General features: G+C 38.1%; 1 protein-coding gene and 1 long non-coding RNA gene across 4 annotated transcripts in view; one reads left to right on the top strand and one right to left on the bottom strand.

Moving 5' to 3' along the window:
* The window catches only part of LOC142099302 (complement factor H-related protein 2-like), a 51,963-nt gene extending 46,270 nt beyond the window's left edge, over positions 1-5,693 (top strand). For all 3 annotated transcript variants that reach the window (XM_075182628.1, XM_075182629.1, XM_075182627.1), the window contains 2 exons: positions 1,675-1,914; positions 5,409-5,693. In XM_075182628.1, the coding sequence (XP_075038729.1) occupies positions 1,675-1,914; positions 5,409-5,419 (251 nt within the window). In that variant the 3' untranslated portion in view covers positions 5,420-5,693. The remainder of the gene's footprint in view (positions 1-1,674; positions 1,915-5,408) is intronic.
* The window catches only part of LOC142099309 (uncharacterized), a 151,603-nt gene that overhangs the window by 62,567 nt on the left and 69,377 nt on the right, over positions 1-19,659 (bottom strand). The window lies entirely within an intron of this gene.

The raw sequence follows: 19,659 nt of genomic DNA, 5'->3' as shown, positions 1-19,659 counted from the left end.
TGGGATGTATGGAGCAGCCCTATAAACAGTAAAACACTCCCCTGCTCAGTGCCCTAAAAACTTCTTCTTTACCCTTTTACATTTCTGCAAAAATGAAGCAAAAATTGAAAGTACTGTGATTCTATGAATGCTCATTACATAAATATCCCTACAAAGCCAGAATGTGAAGAATGGGGAGGGAGGGGGTTTCAGTGCTGTCTAGCACTGGTAAAGCGCTAGCCACGCCCCCACAGGAAGTTGGACACGCCCACTCAGAAAATGACACTCCCACTTAGATGGGGGGCGCCGGTGCCCTGTCTCGCCCAGGGCACCAAAATTTCTAGTTACGGCACTGGTACTGTGTGATCATTACTTGGGTCACCATGATGTAGTGTGGTTCCCCACTCACTGTTGCCCTCCTCTTCAGCTCCCACTATGAGGTGGGTGTAGCATCTATGACTAGAGGGTCCCCTGAGGTACTTGCACTACTCCACTTAGACTATCCTAATATCCAGGAGATCACTTCAATATGTGCCCATTATGCCCTACACCACAGACCCTCCTCCACAATTTGTAACCACAATGCCTTAATGCAGCGACCCCACCCCTCTCGTTATGGGGTACTTTCCAAGGAGGCACTCTGCTGCTATACAGACCATAATTCCACATATCCACAGACCTTCCTTTATAACTATGGTGAGGCTGCCAGTTACATTGGTTGAATCTTTCAGGACTTCTCTGGGCTTAAAACATTTCTCACATTCTGTTTCCCACATGTTGGACTTACATCAGAGGATACTTTTCCTGGAACATTTACCTTGCTCTCCATGACTGTTCCACCACACACACACACACACACACACTCCTCTTCACCCAGAAACTGTACCTTTCTTAAATTGGTGTCTCCCCCTAACTGGTGCCCTTATTCTTTCTAAGTCCTGAAAGTGGGGATACCCCTGCTAACTCCCTTGCAGAGTTTCACTTGATGGACCCTTTCCCTCTGTATAATGTCACTGACCTTCATGGTAGCCAGAACGCACCTGCTCCCAACATTTTGGGGAAGCCCCCTCTGGCATTTTCTTAACATTGGGGGTCTAGACACCCCAAATGGGTTTAAAAACTTGTGCCCTCATGGCATCCAGCAAGCACCTCCCCTTCCTTGCAGAGAACCCAGAACCACACATATACATTCCCAGTGAGTGCTTCCTCTCCAAACTCAGGGAAACATGTGATAGCCATATCAGCAGCATTAAGCGCTTTTGCACCAAACTGTTTTCTATGCCCCACTCTCACGTCATTGCATCTAATTATCACAAGGCCAACGCCTCATCTGTATTGTGTTCCCTTCGTTGACCTCGCCTGCTGACACTGGGGGTGGGAGGGGCCTTAATGTAACATAGCCAAAGTTACAACTGAACACAATGGGCCTGAGTCAGGAGAGTAAGGCAAAAAAAGGAGTAAATTTGATCCTGGACAAACCATGTTACAATGCAAGGGGGGCAAATTAGTTTATTATGTTGCATGTAAGGAAAATACCTACTGCTTTTTCATGTAGCACACAAATACTTAATAGCTTTATTTTAAACTGAAATTTAAAGTTGATCTAGTATCTTATTTGTTGTATCTCTAATTTAAGCTCAATTGTAGAAATAGTAGAAATTGAAGTCCTAAAAAACAATTCTGTTTGTACCCCAGAGCCATGCACAACAAAAGAGATTGACATGAAAGAATACCATATTTTGCTGAGATGGAAAGGCAACAATAAGCTCTGCACCAGACATGAGCTGAAAAAGAAACGTTCTAAAATGTGCTACACTAAACATGGTGAAGAAGTTGAATTCACTTGTTTGTCTGGATATGAAATACCTGATCCCAAATCTCTAAAAATCAAATGTAGCAACGGAGTTCTTCAATATCCTAAATGCTTCAAGACAGGTGAGAACAGTATGAGTATGAAGTAATGTTATTTATTTTTATTAACTGTAAGGTAAAAAGTAAGAAACCTAAGATATAGCTCCATCTATTTGTGTAGTGTGAAATCTGCAAATTTGCACTGCTCATGCCTGCACAAGCCACAAGCATATGTGTGTACAATCATGGCCAAAAGTTTTGAGAATGACACAAGTATTGATTTGCTGCTTCACTGTTTTTAGACTTTTTTGTCTTTAAAAATGAAAAATCATAGTGTTGTTTTAAGTATCAGGTCTCTTTTTATTCTCATAGTGACCTGTGTTTGTGCATGACAATTATGTAGATGTTCACTATGTTTGCAAGTCCTCATAAGTGTCCCTCTTAAGCATGTTAACTAGTCCTCCAGTACCTTTTTATTGTGCTGTAAGCTTGCTCGCAATTCTCTTGAAACTCAGAGTCTTACTTCATCTAATTACCTTCACTGGTCTACAGTACTGAACTGATCTTCTAAACTTTGTCTAATTATATGAAGCTATTGCTTGGTGATTAGAAATGTAGCTGTTCTGTTAATATATGGATTAGGTAAATACAATTTATGAATAATCATATCTAAATTGGACTATTATCATTAAATGTTTTATTAATATATAGGCAGGGAGGGTTCATGTAATCCATAGCATACCATTCATCTTATTTGTAAACCCAGAAGCACCCAGTTGCACATTAAACCAAAGAGTGTTGTGATTTGTCCACACCAACTCTCTTTTACCTAAATGGTGATAATGCCAACTATTCAGATGCATGAAGTGGTGGGAAAAATATTAGCATTTTTGCCACAACCCTCTATAAATGTAAGGGGCTCTCTTTAAGAATCTCCAAGTGTATTCCATCCTGTAGCCCAGGATAGGGGAGAGAGGTTTGGTAATTTTCTGTTTTTTATTATTATTTTTTTTAATCCTTTAATTTCCATTGACTACATAGCACCAATGTTTTTTGGGGTAGGGTATTACACTATTGGACTAGAACAAATCGAAGATGACAACAATAGAGAATGAAGAATTTCAATCAAGATAGGCTATAGGTTTTATCTGAGGGCAAAGTCTTCAATTGACAGTTATGTACTTTATTAGTCAGTAAAGAGTTAATTCTATATCTATGGATTTTTTAATGATTACTTTTTTAAATGTAAACTAAAGGAGCCTATGACTGACTTACAGGAACTTGTAGTACCACAACAGCTAGGCCACAAGTGGTCCGAGTATGCTACAACTTATCCTCTGTGATATGGGCGATAGGGAAAAGCGTAGGAACTGCCTTTTGCATTTATAGTTTTCACCACAGAGGATTGGGGCATCACTAAATACCCATGAAATTGAGCTGGGCTTAATGGAATAGGTATACAATACAGAAAAAAATATACATCACTTTTGTTATGTCATCATTCATCTGTAACTTTATTTTTATTTAATGCAGTGTGTTAGTTTATAGTGTGTGATCTTGCTGTATGTGCAATTAATCAAAATGCTCATCATCTGTCTTCATCAGCTGTAATGTTACTAGCATATCTTAAGTAAAGCCTTTGGTCATCTCTTGACCTGTTGCAGTCCAATCGGGAAATAGAATAAATAAATTCTAATTTCCCCCACCAAAAGAAAAAGAAATCATTTTTTGCTGATCAAACATTGTTAATGATAAGTGAGTGTCAGGATTTCCCAGGTATGACCACGGAGAGGGGATAAGTGGTTATAATGACTTTATTAACAAACACAGATGACAAGGTAACTCACGAGACAGTTCAATGTGCAGATGAGAAACAACAGGTAACTGCAATAGTAGATTTAAACAGGCAGCGTGGAACTACAAGTACCAGGTATAATGGTTGCAGATGCAGGAGTCCAGTAGCAGGTAACAGCAGTAGAGAATACAATGAAGTAATTTGCAAGAGTCCAGATAGCAGACAACAGCAGTAGTGAATACAATGGAGAAACATGCAGGAGTCCAGCTAGCAGGCAACAGCAGTAGAGAATTCAATGAAGTAATTTGCAGGAGTCCAGATAGCAGATAACAGCAGTAGAGAATTCAGTGAAGTAATTTGCAGGAGTCCAGATAGCAGATAACAGCAGTAGTGAATTCAATGAAGAAATATGCAGGAGTCCAGCTAGCAGGCAGAATCTGAGCACAGGGAATGCTCATAGGAATGACCTGATGATCTGGCCCAGACCGTATGAAGCAAGCAGGTTTATATAGGCCTCATGCAGGTGACACAACTCTCAGTAATTAAGTAGAATGATCAAAGTAGCACAGTGGCCCCTTTGGTGGGCAGTGGTACTACAAATAGAATACATAATGAATCCAATAAAGTCACTGCAGACAGCAGCTGCAGAGTGCAAGTCGTGACAGTGAGCAATTGCTACTCCAGGGGCATGTACTCTGAGATTTTCTTATATAGACTCTCTGTTGAGACTAGAGGATGTTGAAAATATGTTTTTTTTCCCACCAGTGCTCTTGTATTTGAATGTCTTAACCCAGTGCCCCAAATATTTTTTTATCAGCCATTTTACCTGGAAGATACAGGTTCAAGAAAAACATTTTTTTGGGGGGCGGGTCATTTCTTGATTGTACTAAGACAGATTAAGACTGGACCAAGGGTTTCAATTAACATGTTGAATGGATTATATTTGAGTGCTTTCATTCTTATAGTTTTAGAATCATTAATTATTTAAAAATAAGGTTTTTATTTGTTGTTTTTTTTTTTTTTATTAAATTCTTGATTTTATTGTAGCCCAGGCTTAGGTAAACTGTGGATCTCACATGCCTAACTTCCTGGGATTTGTAATTGCATTCCAACCATAATGCAGCAAAAGTGGGAATGATAAGGCCCACATAATTAGCATAAGTGCTGTACTCTGACACCCCCTCCTGGCACTAGAGGATGGTGTCATTACTATATCCCGTCATTAAATTCCTTTCCTCACCTGAAGGTCCATCTTATACTGCTAACCACTGACAGCTAAAAAGCAGGTTAGGCAAGATGGGAGTTTAATATTACTTTGGTCCCACGTCACTCTGGGTTTACTATGACATTTAAATCACTAAATTGTATCAACAAACATCATTAATAGCAGATATAGCATAGAATTATAGCCATAGACATGCCTATATAAGCTACAACACACCTACTCTGTATATGCTACTGCAGAGAATTTAAAACACCCCAATGGCTATATAACCGCAAACCACCATATGATTCTAGCAAACTAATGAAGCTAGTGACAAATAAATCTAAATAGAATATGGGATGAACTTATCACAAACTTTGGGAATGAAGTTAAACAGTTAATAGATTTCCAATCCATAATGTAATGTTTCTTATCACAAAGTAATCTTGCAGTGAGGATACACTAATCACTATCAGGTCTCATTATATATCAGGAAGGAATATAATTTGGTAATTAAGATGCACAGTATATACAGTGTCAATTAATGTTTAACCTAAAATGTATCATTTTGTCTTCCAGCAAGAAATTAAGTTACTACTAAGCCTTCATTGGATGTTAAAATGATCATCTAAGCATTTGAAGGAAGACATTGTTACTGCTTTAAGTTATGCCTCATAAAGGAAAACTATGCTATAGAACCATTAATCAAACACAGAGAAATATATTGTAGACTCTGGTAACATTCTAACAAATATATCTTAAAATACTTTTGCATTGCAATATTTCTTTTTTTTTCTTCCAGCATTTTTTGCATATACTCATTTAGACCTTTCCTGAATAAATCATTTTCCAAATTATTACAAATGTGCATGTTTGTTTTTATGGACATAAATGGATGTTTTCATTACCATCTTTATATACAGTATGGTGTTGCTTAAGCCTATAAGTATGATGTGCATCTATAATTCTGTTTACAGTGGATATAAAATGTCTATACACTCCTATTTAAATTGCAGGTATTTGTGATATGAAGCGTGAAATCAAGATAAATCATGTCAGATCTTTTTCCATCTTTTATGTGACCTTGCAACCAACAAAATCCAAGTAAAAAACAAATAGAACTGAAAATAAATAACATACAATGCCCTGGTTGTACACCCCTAAACTAATATTTTTTTTGAAGAACCTTTTGCTTTTATTACAGCAATGAGTTTTTTGAATCTGTGTCATTCAGTTTCATACACTGCACTCTGTATTTGCATGCCCCTTCTCCCCCCCAAAATATTACCGTTAATACGGTAATTACTCGCTGAATTTCAGCTCGCATGAAATCCAGCGAGTAAATTACCGTATTAACGGTTTTTACGTGCAGATTACCGTATTAACGGTAATATTTTTCGAGCGCTCGATTTTCGGCGATCACGCCGTCAATTGAATACCCCCCTTGGAGTACAAATTTGAATATTTTTCCAAATTAGGAAATAATTCAGCTCCAGATCTGTACAAACCACTCAGTCCTTGTGGAAGCTTGATTAGCAGCAATTCATAGTCAACAAAGAGAGTGATCTCGCACATTAACGCACAATAATTTTTTTATAAATAGTGAAAGTAAAAATATATATAGAACTATAAATATTATTGCAAATAAAAATATGTATATATATATATATATATATATATATATATATATATATATATATATTGTATAATGGAAAAATTTAAATAAATGAATAAATGCAAAAAAAAAGTAAGCCATTGATGTCAACTGTTTAATTTAAACCATTAGGGGACAGACTTCCAAGCTCAGGAATCCAGAAATCCTCCTGCCTGCAGAGCCGCATAAAAGAGTCTCCACCTTTTTCCGTCACTTTAATCTGTTCTATCCCCAATACTTTTATATGAGTTGGATCACTCTCAAAGTGCATGAAACACTGTGGTTCTTTAAACCTTTTAGAATGTTGTGGTTATGTTCTACAAATCTGTTCTTAAGTTTTCTGGTTGTTTTTCCTATATACTGTAGCTGATAGCTACATTGCAAGATGTAAATCAGAAATTCAATGTTGCAGTTAATAAAACTTTTAATATGAAATTTCCTTTTACTAACAAAAGAGGTAAATTCTACAGCTCTATTATCGATACATTTACACGTAATGCAGTTTAATCTATCGCATTTATAGCACCCCATAGGTTTTACTGAAATCCAATCTATTTTTAAGATGGGATTAAAAACTTGTTCCTAAAATGTTCCTTAAGTTCGTAGCCTTTTTAAAAATCACAACTGTATTCTCTGGTAAAAGCATTTTTAAAATTGTATCTTGTTTCAATAGAAAATATTTTTTCTTAATGATCTTTCTAATTTCATAAGAACACCTATTGAATTTCATCACAAATGACAAGTTGTATTTTGGAGTCTTTGAAATATCATCCCTTCTATTCCTGGATATAAATAAAGAGTTTCTATCCACTGTATTAGCTTGCTCATAAGCTTTAATGAGAAGAGGACTAGGGTAACCTCTTGTTCTAAAATTGGTTATCATATTTTTAGCTTTTCATTTAAAGATATCCTTTCTGGAGCAATTATGTTTGACCCTCAAAAACTGTCCCTTAGGTATGTTTCTGATCCACTGTTTATAATGCCCACTTTTATAATGTAAATAATTACATGAATCAACCTCCTTATAAAATGTACAGGTTTCTATTTGTGTGCCCTGGTCAGATAAGGCTACATCCAGGAAGTTCATGGATCATTTTTGATAACAGTGTGTGCATTTAAGATTAAATGAATTAGCTTGGATTTGCGATGTTTTGTTTGTGTGTGTGTATTTATTCATTTATTTTTATTTTTCCATTATACAATATACATATTTGTATTTGCAATAATATTTATAATTCTATATATATATTTACTTTCACTATTTATAGAATAACTAAATCATTACTATTTATCTTTATCATTATAAATTATTGGTTTCAAGCCACTCCTGGAATATAATTTTATAGGGTGCAAGACATTAATTATGAGACAATATAATATTGTCACTAATATCTGCAATTATTACTATCACCAATACCTTGTTTCACCTGTTTATTGACAAATATAGGATAACCAACTAGTGTGACTGACTTGTAATTGCTATTATCACCTGTAGAGGCTATTCTATGCAGTTATTGCTAATTAGTTGCTGCTATGTGACAGGATTGACACTGATTAAATAATAAAGGTTGCAATAGATATAAATTATATCCCCACAACAATTATTATATAATAAAGGTGTAATGATTTCTGTTGCATTGACATAATAAAATTATAAATAATAAGACAGACACATGTAAAGGTGTTTTATACATACAAATTTATTATATGTGATAACAGGGCTATTGCAGTTGATCTGCAATTTTAATTTCACACTTATTTTCACTTGTTTTTAACATTTCGCTGGTTTTCTCCTTGTCAGGATAATATGATATTTTAAATCTGTTGAATAAAGATTACATTTTTTATATACTCAATTCACATCCCAGAGTGCCCCTGTAAACACCTCTTTTTCCTCTTGTTTGGTTTTTGATATTTACTTAGGTGTTAGAGTGCACATCTTAGGAAAAATATAGATGATATACCCTGTGTTACCAAATTCTTGTGGACTCACTGATTAAGGGATGTTTCATCATATACATACCTAGTGTGTTTGTTATTCTCCTTCTCTTTATACATTTTAAGTAATCTTTTCACTTATTTTCAACCAGCACAGGGTATATAACTGAACTTATATTTAAATTATCCTGATTTATTTTCGAATATATGGTTCTATTTTGTTCAATATAATGACAACATTTAATATCCGTTGCAAACTAACCAATATATAAGAAAGGTAGATCAATGATGAAGTCTGATTTTCTGAAAAGTTTGGGGGAAAAAGGAGGAGACATACCGGGCTGGTCTGATTACTTAGCAGATCTAGAATCACTCAAGTATAAGCAAACTAAGGTTTATTGGAATAAGACAATATTTAACAACTATATAAACCAAAGTTTGATAGCAAGAGGTCTCAGACCAAAATTGTATCTTGCCTTTGACCTCATAACAGAAGAAATAAAAAAGGAATGGGAAACTACCTTAATGAAACTTGCCAATGAATTGATCAATATTTTGATCAAACTTGACGCTATTCTGCTTGATTGGTACAATAAAGAAATCCCCAGATTAGAGCCAAATTAAAAGAGTTTGAAAATATTGAACACTTTTAAAAAACATATGAAACATTTAAGAAAGATTTAGATGCATATGAAAAACAAATTATAGATAAAAAGAAAAGTAAATTTATTTGGGATAGATAAGACTATGCACAAGGCAAAGTGTTCAAATGGAATATACAATAAACCAGAGGCTCCATTACATCATATACCACCTTGGAAGTAGACTTCTCTGAGGGAGAAACTCATAGGAATCCCAATAATAGTAGAGAAATCGCTGCAGGGAATACCAAGCAGAATAAACAAAGGTGGTTCAGACACAAGAAAATATACGGGGGAAAGGATAAATCTAAACAAACCAGGGACAGGAAGAATTTCCCTATCGCAGGAGTCAGAGAAGGCAGTGACATTAGATTTGGCTCTTAGAATTATCAATCTTACGAATAAGGAAATCACTTCTCCCCATGTCCACCTTCTAAGTAAGGGTCTATCCTACTCACCGGCCCAATCAATGTACAGATTTGAGTGGGAGAAAGACCTTTCCCTCTTTTCAAGAAAATTCTTACTAAACAAATTCTTCCTTACTAAAACACCTGTCAACACGACACATGATGATTTTGTGAACCAGATTAACACCAACACCCACTCGCTGAATAAAAGTCAAACTATTAATCTAATTGTCACATAAGATAGTGAAGAAGATATACAGGCTCTTGCCACTTTTGAAGAATTGCAGGATAACACCTTCCATAGTCATACTTAAAACAATATGACCATAAAGCCTACATTATAAAGATATCTATGTTTGGTTCGGATACCTTGATATGTCCACAGGTCAAAGTCTATATGTACCTTATGTCCAAGGATTTAGATATAATTTTCTTAAATCTCAGTCACATCTTAGATTTAACCCTAATTTAGATAAAGATGGAATTAATGCTTTAAGAGATATTGAAAAATGTGAAAATGTAGTATTCAAATCCTCTTGTCACGAATCACCCTACTAGTTGAGTTATCAAAACTTATTGTTGACTTCCGGGGGGCGGGGCATTTGGAATGGCCGCTTCTTAGACCGACTCGGTGAAATTGTTTGCAATCCATTGAAATCTTTGGATTGACACGCTCTAAGAAGTACATAATTTGGGTTATATTAAGCTCTAGGAGTGTGAGGTCCCGTTTGGTGGTTCATATAATGTAACGGAGTCGATTTGCTATAGTTCCCCAGAGTCCAGCTCTGAATGAGAGCCATGCTACTTTTCCCGCCAGTTGACGGAGATATCTCTACATACCCAAGGGGAACTTTCTGCCCTGCTTACTCAAACTCTAATCGAATGGAGGAGATTAATATCATCTCCTGAAGTAAGCTGCATAGGAAACCAAACTTACCTTCTTGGTCCCAGTGGAAACTGACAGTGACCCGGAGGAGAGATGGCGGGACGTTGAGAATGCCGGTAATTGCTCGGTTGTTAGCCGGGTGACTCGGTCTTTGTGGAGGAATGTGAGCAGTGGAGACTCCAGGTGTGCGGGGAGAGCCGGCGAGTGGAGCTGCTGAGTTCGGCGTTGACCCGAATGGAGGAGAGCCGATGCGCGCCTGCTGATGTGAGTGGAGGGTCCTTGAAGAGGACTGTGGACGGTGAATATGGAGGAGACACTTGGCTGGAACCCGGAGGAGATCTGCGCTGGCCTAAAGAAGCAGAGTTGGGAGCGCTGACAGGGTACAGGCAGGGGAGTCGGCACTGTAGCGGTGGTGTGGCATGTGACTCCCTGTGGTGACAACAGCGGGGGAGGCTTCCCTTGTTCATGGCCATTTGTGGAAAATGAGGAGAGGAAGGTCGGAACTGCACCTTTGATTCAGTTTTGCACTGTGAATAACGGGGACCTGCTGATCATTGGGGACGAAGAACTTGTTCCATGGCAAGAGCCCCTGATACCTTGAAATCCCTCAGCCCATCGAGTTTTCAGTGAGCTGAGCACTCAGAACTTTTATAACCAGCCCTATCTGTATCTCAGCAAGACCTTTTCACTCAACTGGGTGCGGTAGACTGACAACCTAAACCTAATTAGGAGATTTTCTTTGATTATGCTTTATTATTGACTCTCTATTCATGACTTAATATACTGAAAAATCTGGCTATATCACCTATACCTATGTAATATCTACAAGCTGTTAGATGTTCATGATGATTAATGATGATATATGATATATGACTTTTGAATTTTCAGGTTTAATAGGTATTTGACATAGTTAACACAATGTGTAACTAACCCTGCCTGTTTAAAATTGAATGGTTCATGAGCTTTGACATCCTACGTATCTGGGATTCTGCTGCCACCTAGTGGTGAAAAGTGCTTAAATACTCTTAAACACCCTAAATCAAAACTATATTCTGAAGCAATTAGAGAACTGTAAGGTTAATTAATTAACTTCTGATTCAAAGGTAGTGCCGTAATTGCAGCAGCAACGGATTAATCTGTGAGTTAAAGATTTAAGAATAATACTAGTACATCTAATGCTTAGTTAAGCAAAGTAAATGTAGTCTCTTGAGAAGAGAAGAAACTGTAAACCTTTATTTCTAAACTGACAACCTAGGCCAGAGCCGTAACAAGGGCGATGCGGGTGGTGCGACCACCCAGGATGCAAGGCCTAGTGGGAGCGCAACACCCGCCTGCCCATTACATATATCATCCCTGATGGAGTGGCAATCTAGTCCTGTGGTAGCAGCGCTGCAGGACTACTTTGCCCATTGAAGACAGCAGCGCAAAGAGGAGGGTGTCGGCTACCTGCTCCTGCAGCGTCCTGACGTACAAATAATGACGTCAGGATGCTGTCAGAACACAGGCAACGAGGAGTTGGCACAGATGGAAGAAGATGACAGAAGTAGTAAGGTAAGTAAAAAATCATTGCTGTGCTGGTGAGAAGAGTGGGCAGGAGAGGAGCGTAGCGAGGGCTGTGGAGAGGGCTGGTGAGATGGCTGGTGAGAGGGCTGGTGAGATGGCTGGTGAGAGGGCTGGAGAGAGGGCTGGTGAGAGGGTTGGAGAGAGCTCTGGTGAGGATGGTGTCTGGAGTGAATGGGGGGGTCTGGTGAGAAGGAGTGAGGGGTCTGGTGAGGAGGTTGTCTGGAGAGGATTGAGGGATCTGGTGAGGAGGTTGTCTGGAGAGGATTGAGGGATCAGGTAAGGAGGGTGTCTGGAGTGGATGGGGGGTCTGGAGAAAAGGAGTGTCGGGTCCAGTGAGAAGGGAGTCTGGAAGTGTGGAGAATAGAGGGAGATGCAGGGGTTTGGAGTACATAAATATATGATGCATAGTATAATAACATAAATAATATAACAAAATCAGTAAAATATTAATTATATAATAATAATTACTATTAAATATGGGGAAATGTGTAAGCCATAATTTGATTTTGGGGCTGGTGTGGGAAATAGGCTTTTGTATTAAATGGAAATGTTAATAATTTTATGTCGGGGGTGGTGAGAGTCTGTTTATTAAATATGGAGGCTTTTAATTGAAAGTTGGGTATGGTGAGTAATAATTTGATTTATTAAATAGGGATGCTATTAATTTAGTGGTGGGAGCTAGTGAGGGGTGAAGTATGTCTATTAATTAGATGGGAATGCTACTAATTTAATGTATGGGCTGATGCGTTGGGTATATCAGTTTATTAAATAGGAATGTTATTAATTTAATGTTGGGACTGGGGAGGCTTATTTATGAAAAGTGGGAGCTGTTAATTTTATGTGTTAAAAAATTTTACACAAACAAAAAACAAGGACAAGTATATCTAAAGCTCCTCTTTCTACAATGGGAAAGCCAAAATCACAAACTAATAAATCTGTCCCTTCTCCCCCGACTCCCCTGTCATCAGACACTGTCCAATCAGATAATTCTGACTCTACATTGGCCCCATCGCAAAGTACATCTCCTTCCATATCGGCAGTGGAATTCTCAGCCATATTCATGCCCCAGATTGATAAACAATTCCAATCTTTGTGTGATATGGTTGAGAATGTCCTATCTACCATTACGGCCAATACAACCCGTATTGCTGAATTGGAGCAACGTACTAGCAACATAGAAGATAAAAATCAGTTGCTTAATGTCAAAGTAGATAGTCATTCTCAAACTCTTCAACAACTTACAGACAAGATCGATGACCTGGAAAACAGGAATCGAAGAAATAATCTTAGATTGAAAGGGATACCAGAAAAAATAAAGGGGCCACAACTTACTCATTTTCTAAGTGTCGTGATACCTTTGGCGCTAGAGCTTGAAGAATCAATAGATAAACCCCAAATTGAAAGGGCACATAGAATAGGTCAGGAGAGAGAGGGAGAGAGACCAAGACCCTGTCCAGTTATAGCCAGGTTTATGGACTATAGGGCAAAAGAAGCAATACTTGGGGCCTATAGAAAGCAGGGGTCACTGATTATTGAAGGAACAAAAATCCTTATGTTCCAAGATTTTTCAGTCATTGTATCACAAAAGCAAGAAGAGTTTTCGGCTGTATGTAAACATTTGATAGACAGCAACAAACGTTTTGCTTTGCTTTTTCCAGCCAGACTTAGGGTGATGGAAAATAGAAAAACTTTGTTTTTTGAAGACCCAACAGAAGCCAGTAGATATTTTCTTCAAAGGTCACCCCCACGAGGGAACTCATCTGATAGAATAGAGTATCTCCTCATCGCTGAGATAGCAAACTTATTAATGATATTTCAGAAAAATGGTCAGTCTAATGAATAATGTGTGTGGTTTTTTCTTATAAAGGTTGTGTCTGGTATCAATATATTAATTAAATTTCTTCTCGTTATGGTTATAAGTTATAAAGTTATTGAAATGTTCATATGCGAGAGGATGGACCCCGACCATGCGTCTGGGGTTTATCCCAGCTTGTTAATGGAAAAAGGAAAAATTAGAAAATGGTGGAAGAAGATTGTTCAGATTTTAATGCTTCTAATCTTTTGTATACATGCAAGAAATTTAGATTTGAAATCGCATACAAAGTGTGGTGGAGACCGGAAACCATGTGAATGGTCAAGGACATACATGCTTTTATTACCGTAAGACTACATGGGGAGATACTGCAGTCCGTAAGTAACCAATCCCCGGGGGGGGAGGCGAGCTGACCATGTCATCTACTCAATCTGACACTACTCCTCATCCCCGACCTCCTCCATCCCTGAAAATAATCTTGTGGAACGTCGGTGGTTTAAACACTCCCATAAAGAGAAAAAGAGTCACAACTCATCTTAAACACCATAGTCCTGACATCATCTTCTTGCAGGAAACGCATTGGAAAATAGGAGACAATTCTAGTCTTAAAGACTCATGGATTGCGGAATGCATATCAGACCCATACACAATTAAGTCCAGGGGAGTGGCCATGTTGTTCGGGAGGAGTATGCCATACACTATTTTAGATAAGATAATATACCTAAATGGTAGATATCTGCTATTAGATGTTCAGATTCATGATTATAAATATACATTACTAAACATCTATGCTCCTAATGTTAATCAAAAAGAATTCTTCCACTTTATCTCTCAGCTTATTGCCTCAAGAGAAACACCAAATTTGGTAATAGAGGGTGATTTTAATGTGGTTGATGATCCGACTATTGATAAAAATCCCATTCCTCAGAATCTTATATCTGAATTGTGGACTCAGATTTCTACCCTTATAATAACAAACGGCCTTACAGATTGTTGGAGATTGCTAAATCCATCAATTAAATCTTTTACCTTCTAATCGGGAGTTCACATCTCATTCTCTAGGCTTGACTATATATTATTGGCAGACTATTTGATAACTGAGGTAGTTAAGACGGATATTGGTTCTATATTGGTATCGGACCATGCCCCTGTAACAGTGTCAATCCGCTTCCCGTTGGAGGGGCAACGGAACTCCACTTGGAGATTTCCATCTTACTTATACACATCAGAAAACTTTAAACAACACCTTAAATATCATTGGCTAGAATATCAAGATAATAATATTGATCATTTTGGCAATCCAATACTGTTTTGGGAAGCCCCTAAGGCGATTATGAGGGGAAATTTAATAGTGTATATATGGCAAATAAAATATATCAATCCCTCTTAAAATCAATGCGTACCCAATATAACGTTTATCTTTCTGACCCCAAGGATACGAATCTAGCCTTATATAAACAGGCGAAACAAACACTAGAAAATTACCTATTGGCTCAGACCCATTCTAGAATAGATTACACAAAAAATAAATACTATAGATGGGGAAACAGAGGTGGTAGACTTTTAGCAAACTTATTGAAACCTTTTAGATGCAGAAGTCATATAGTAGCTATTAAAAACCCGGATTCCCCAATACCTCTAACTAAATCTAAAGAAGTGACGGAGGCTTTCTTTAAGTATTCTAAAGTATGTTATTCAGCCACCCCACTCAATAACCCATTATTAAATGATTTTTTGCAGGAAGGCAATCTGCCTAAATTATCCTCCGAACAACAGGATTCATAAATCTCCCGGCCCTGACAGTTATTCCGTGGAATATTATAAACTTTTGAAGGTAGAAATAATCCCGACTTTATTAAAGCTTTATCGGACAATTCATCGCCAGCGCCCACAATATCCTTCTTTTAATCAGGCATATACTATCCTTATCCCAAAACCAAATAAGGATCCTATGCTAATGTCCTCATACCGCCCAATTACATTACTAAATCTAGACTTCAAAATTCTTTCTTGCATTATGGCTAAACGCCTCCAATCAATATTACCCTCTCTGTTGACTTCACATCAGTTAGGTTTTGTACATGGGCGCCACCCGGTGCATGGTATCCGCACTAGCCTCGATAATAGCTTTGTCTCAAAAATCTCATTTGTCTAATATGCTTCTTAGTCTTGACGCTCATAAAGCGTTCGATACAGTATCATGGTCCTATTTATCGGCTGTATTGAGAAGAAGGGAATTCGGGCCAGACTTCATAGCATTGATAGACTATTTTTACAATACTCCACCAACATCTCTGATAGTTAATACACTACTGGAAAACTCACTGGTGATGACAAGAGGCACTCGACAGGGATGTCCGATGTCCCCACTACTGTTTTATCTATCATTAGACCCAATGTTGAGAATAATTCAGCAATGGCCTCAGCTTCAGGGCATTGCTGTAGGGACAGAGTATACTAAAATCACAGCGTTTGCCGATGATATTTTATTACATATTTCAAACCCAAAGTCCTGCCTGAGTCAATTAATGGACAAAATTGGAGAAATTGGATCAGAATTTGCAGAAGAAATTGGACGGTCGGAGAAAAATCAATCTTTCTTATTTAGGGGAGGGTGAACCTCTTGAAGATGATATCATTTCCTCGCTTGTTATACCCATTGCAATCATTACCACTTCTTTTAACACAAAAAGATTTACAACGCATTAATTATTTGTTTCGTAGATTTATATGGAACAAAAAGCGCCCTAGGATCAGCCTTATTAAACTCCAACAACCTAACTCAAAAGGGGATATAAATTTTCCTGATGTGATTCAATATAGTCACAAAGCCCAACCACGTTACCTGAAGGAATGGCTAACAGACCAGAGCATTTAATCTAACAGTGGAGAAACAGTTTCTCTCTGATATCCACATAGAGGCTTTTCTTCATTTACCTGATCAGGAATTACCTATCCATACTCTTGAAAATCCCCTCGTTCTTTTGGTTAGGAAGATTTGGCATATATTACAGCATAAACTGTATCTTAACCCTTATAAATCCATACACTTACCATTTGCAAAAAATCCTGCATTTCAGAATGGCATGGCGGTCTTTATCAGATGAGAGAAAGAGGGATTACGGACAGTTGGACAATTATTAGATAAGACTAGGAGGAAACCACTCCGATATAGCGGAGCGTTGGAAACATTTCCCTTTCTGGGACCATGTGGCCTTTTCTTTATTCAGACTCAATACTACGCACAAGAGGTAATCTCTCTTTTTACAGCAGTTGATTGGGATAATCCTCTTGATACGTTATTATTAGCTACTCTTTCCAAAAAAGGAGCAATCTCATCTAATTATACTTTGATAAGAACCATAATAGATTATTCTAAAATATAATCAGGTCTCAGTGGGTGGATATGCCGCTTTCCTGGAATGACAGAACAGACGTTATTAAACTAATTAGCTAGGTCCGTATATCTCTCACCCCATCGTCAAGGTATTATTGGGTTGACAGATGACCCTAGATGTCCCAAATGTGGTAAACTTCACGCAGATTTGTATCATTGTTTTTGGGCTTGTCCTGTGATTTGAGCCTTCTGGACCCGGATATGGAGATTCGCGACTGCAGAATTAGCAAACTATCTGCCACTTTTTCCTGATTGGGCAGTGTTGGGCCTACTGCCACCTGATAAACGTACTTTGGCAGAAGGGAGAAGTTGCTCGGCTGCGGCTAGAAAATCGATTCTCCATATGTGGATTCAGAATTCTCCTCCAACATTGGACTTATTTAGGGAAAATATGCATTTTCTCTTGTGGATGGATTGGTTGGAGGCGTCTCTCCAGAAGGGAAAATTAACTTGTAAATTCTTCAAAATGCGGGAAAGCTATATAAATATTCTACCCACTCCGCTGCGAGCACAGCTACATGATTGTTTCCACCAAACACTCTGGTTTGAAACCAGAATATTTCTTCAAGATCCCCCAATCCTAGTATAGGAAGGAGATTTGGTCTGTTCTTTTCTTCTGGTCTCCCTGCACTGCGATGTCTCTTAAATGTTTCCTTGGTAACAGTTGATTCTGGGTTAGAAGAGATGGGGTTCCTGGTTTGCTTTTCCCTATGGAAGATGTTATTATTGTTATTACCATTAATACTACTCTTATGACAAATACAATGAGCTTAATTAAGGCTGTTTTTCGGTAACTGTATCCACTGAACAAGTAACAATGTGAATATTCTTGTACGTTAAATGTACTTGTGATTGAATCTTAATGCATGAAAATCTATTGTATTGAATATATCTGAACTTCTTCAATAAAATATGTTTTAAAAAAAATAACATGTTGTTGACGAGAGCTTCACCCCTTTCCCATAGAACCAGATATGTTCGCCGGTACTCGGTTGTCCCCAGGACTTATTCTCGAGTAGTGATAACTGAACACCAGTAGGTAGGCACCACAGAGGACATCAAGGGAATTATATTGCACCAGGTGCAATTAACTAATCCTAGATGGTCAGCTATTCTCGAACACTATAAGGTTAGATATCTACCTACGATCCAACAGCCATCATAGGATTGGTGCACCCACACATATATCATAAATACAGGCCAAAGGAAAAGAAATGTGTATCGTGGCACTCCAAGGACCATACATTAAAATATATTCAAAACTTTTTTTATATACATTAAAAACACATTCACTATCAGTGTGTTTACACATGGAAATCGAGACAATTAGCGAAATTTAAAACATGTAGTAATAGTGAAAAACCAAAATAACAACTGTTAAAACTAGCAGATACAATCTGCCATGACCAGGGTTGCCAAGAGGAATTCAGGGCCCCGGTACAACAAGTTCATAGGGCCCCCCTTATAGTTGAGCATGTAAAAAAATTAAATTGATGTGGGTGTGGTCATAATATTTGGGGCGTGGCTATGCATTATTGGGGCGTGGCTAGCAGGTGAAAAGTGCTAGGCCATCCTACACAAAATAAACCTGCATTGTTGTGTACACCATTGACACAAGGGTGCAGTGCCTGCTTGCTGGAGCGTGACATATGTCCCAGCACTCCTGACTTTCAGGACATCTAACACCATAGTGTAGTATAGAAAGAATGCAGTGTGTACATAAAGAGTTCACAGTCTTGGCCTACCCCTTACATTGGGCAGAACAATCACCAAAAATCAGGATTATCCCACTAGAATGACAACATTTCACAGACTGTCCAACCTGTTCTTCTCACTTTCACCACCTGTGGCTGCTGCTTTCTTTAGTTGTGGTTTGTCTGGATCCTGGAATGTTGGGGGCCCTATTAGGAAAAAAAAATTGGGTACATTTAGAAAATTACAACCAGCCCCGTTGTTAAATCAATAGCACTCACGAAAAATAATTAAGCCTTCCTCCAGCCCCATTAAAATAATAGTAATTATGTTTAATAAATAAACCTATTTCCCTCCCTGCAAACAGCCCCAGCAATAAATTAATAGTATTTACATTTCATAAATATACCTAGTTCCCGCAACCATCACTGCCATTAAATAATTCATACCCACATTTAATATAGAGACATCATTCTACCCAAACTCACCCCCACATTCAATAGCCCCCAAACCACCCCATATTAAATTAATAGCGCCCACTATTAAATTGCCCCACCATCACCCCACAAACAAAATAGCATCCATTAGTTAACCACCACCTACCACCCCCTGTGCCTTCACACACACATTACTGTGCCCCTTCATCACAACCACGCTGTGCCCCCTTATGATCAACTGCACCCTCCATGCCGCTTTTCCCCCTTCTTCATCCCACTGTGCCTCTCCCCCCCTTCTTCATCACACTGTGCTTCTCTCTCCCCCCCCTTCTTCATCACACTGTGCCTCTCTCCCCCCTTCTTCATTACACTGTGTCTCTCTCATCCCCTCTTCTTCATTAC

Source organism: Mixophyes fleayi, chromosome 8 (assembly GCF_038048845.1).
Source record: "Mixophyes fleayi isolate aMixFle1 chromosome 8, aMixFle1.hap1, whole genome shotgun sequence".
In the NCBI taxonomy this organism is placed as follows: Eukaryota; Metazoa; Chordata; class Amphibia; order Anura; family Limnodynastidae; genus Mixophyes; species Mixophyes fleayi.
Note: the sequence above shows the minus strand (reverse complement) of the source record. Positions and strands in the feature narration are given on the sequence as shown.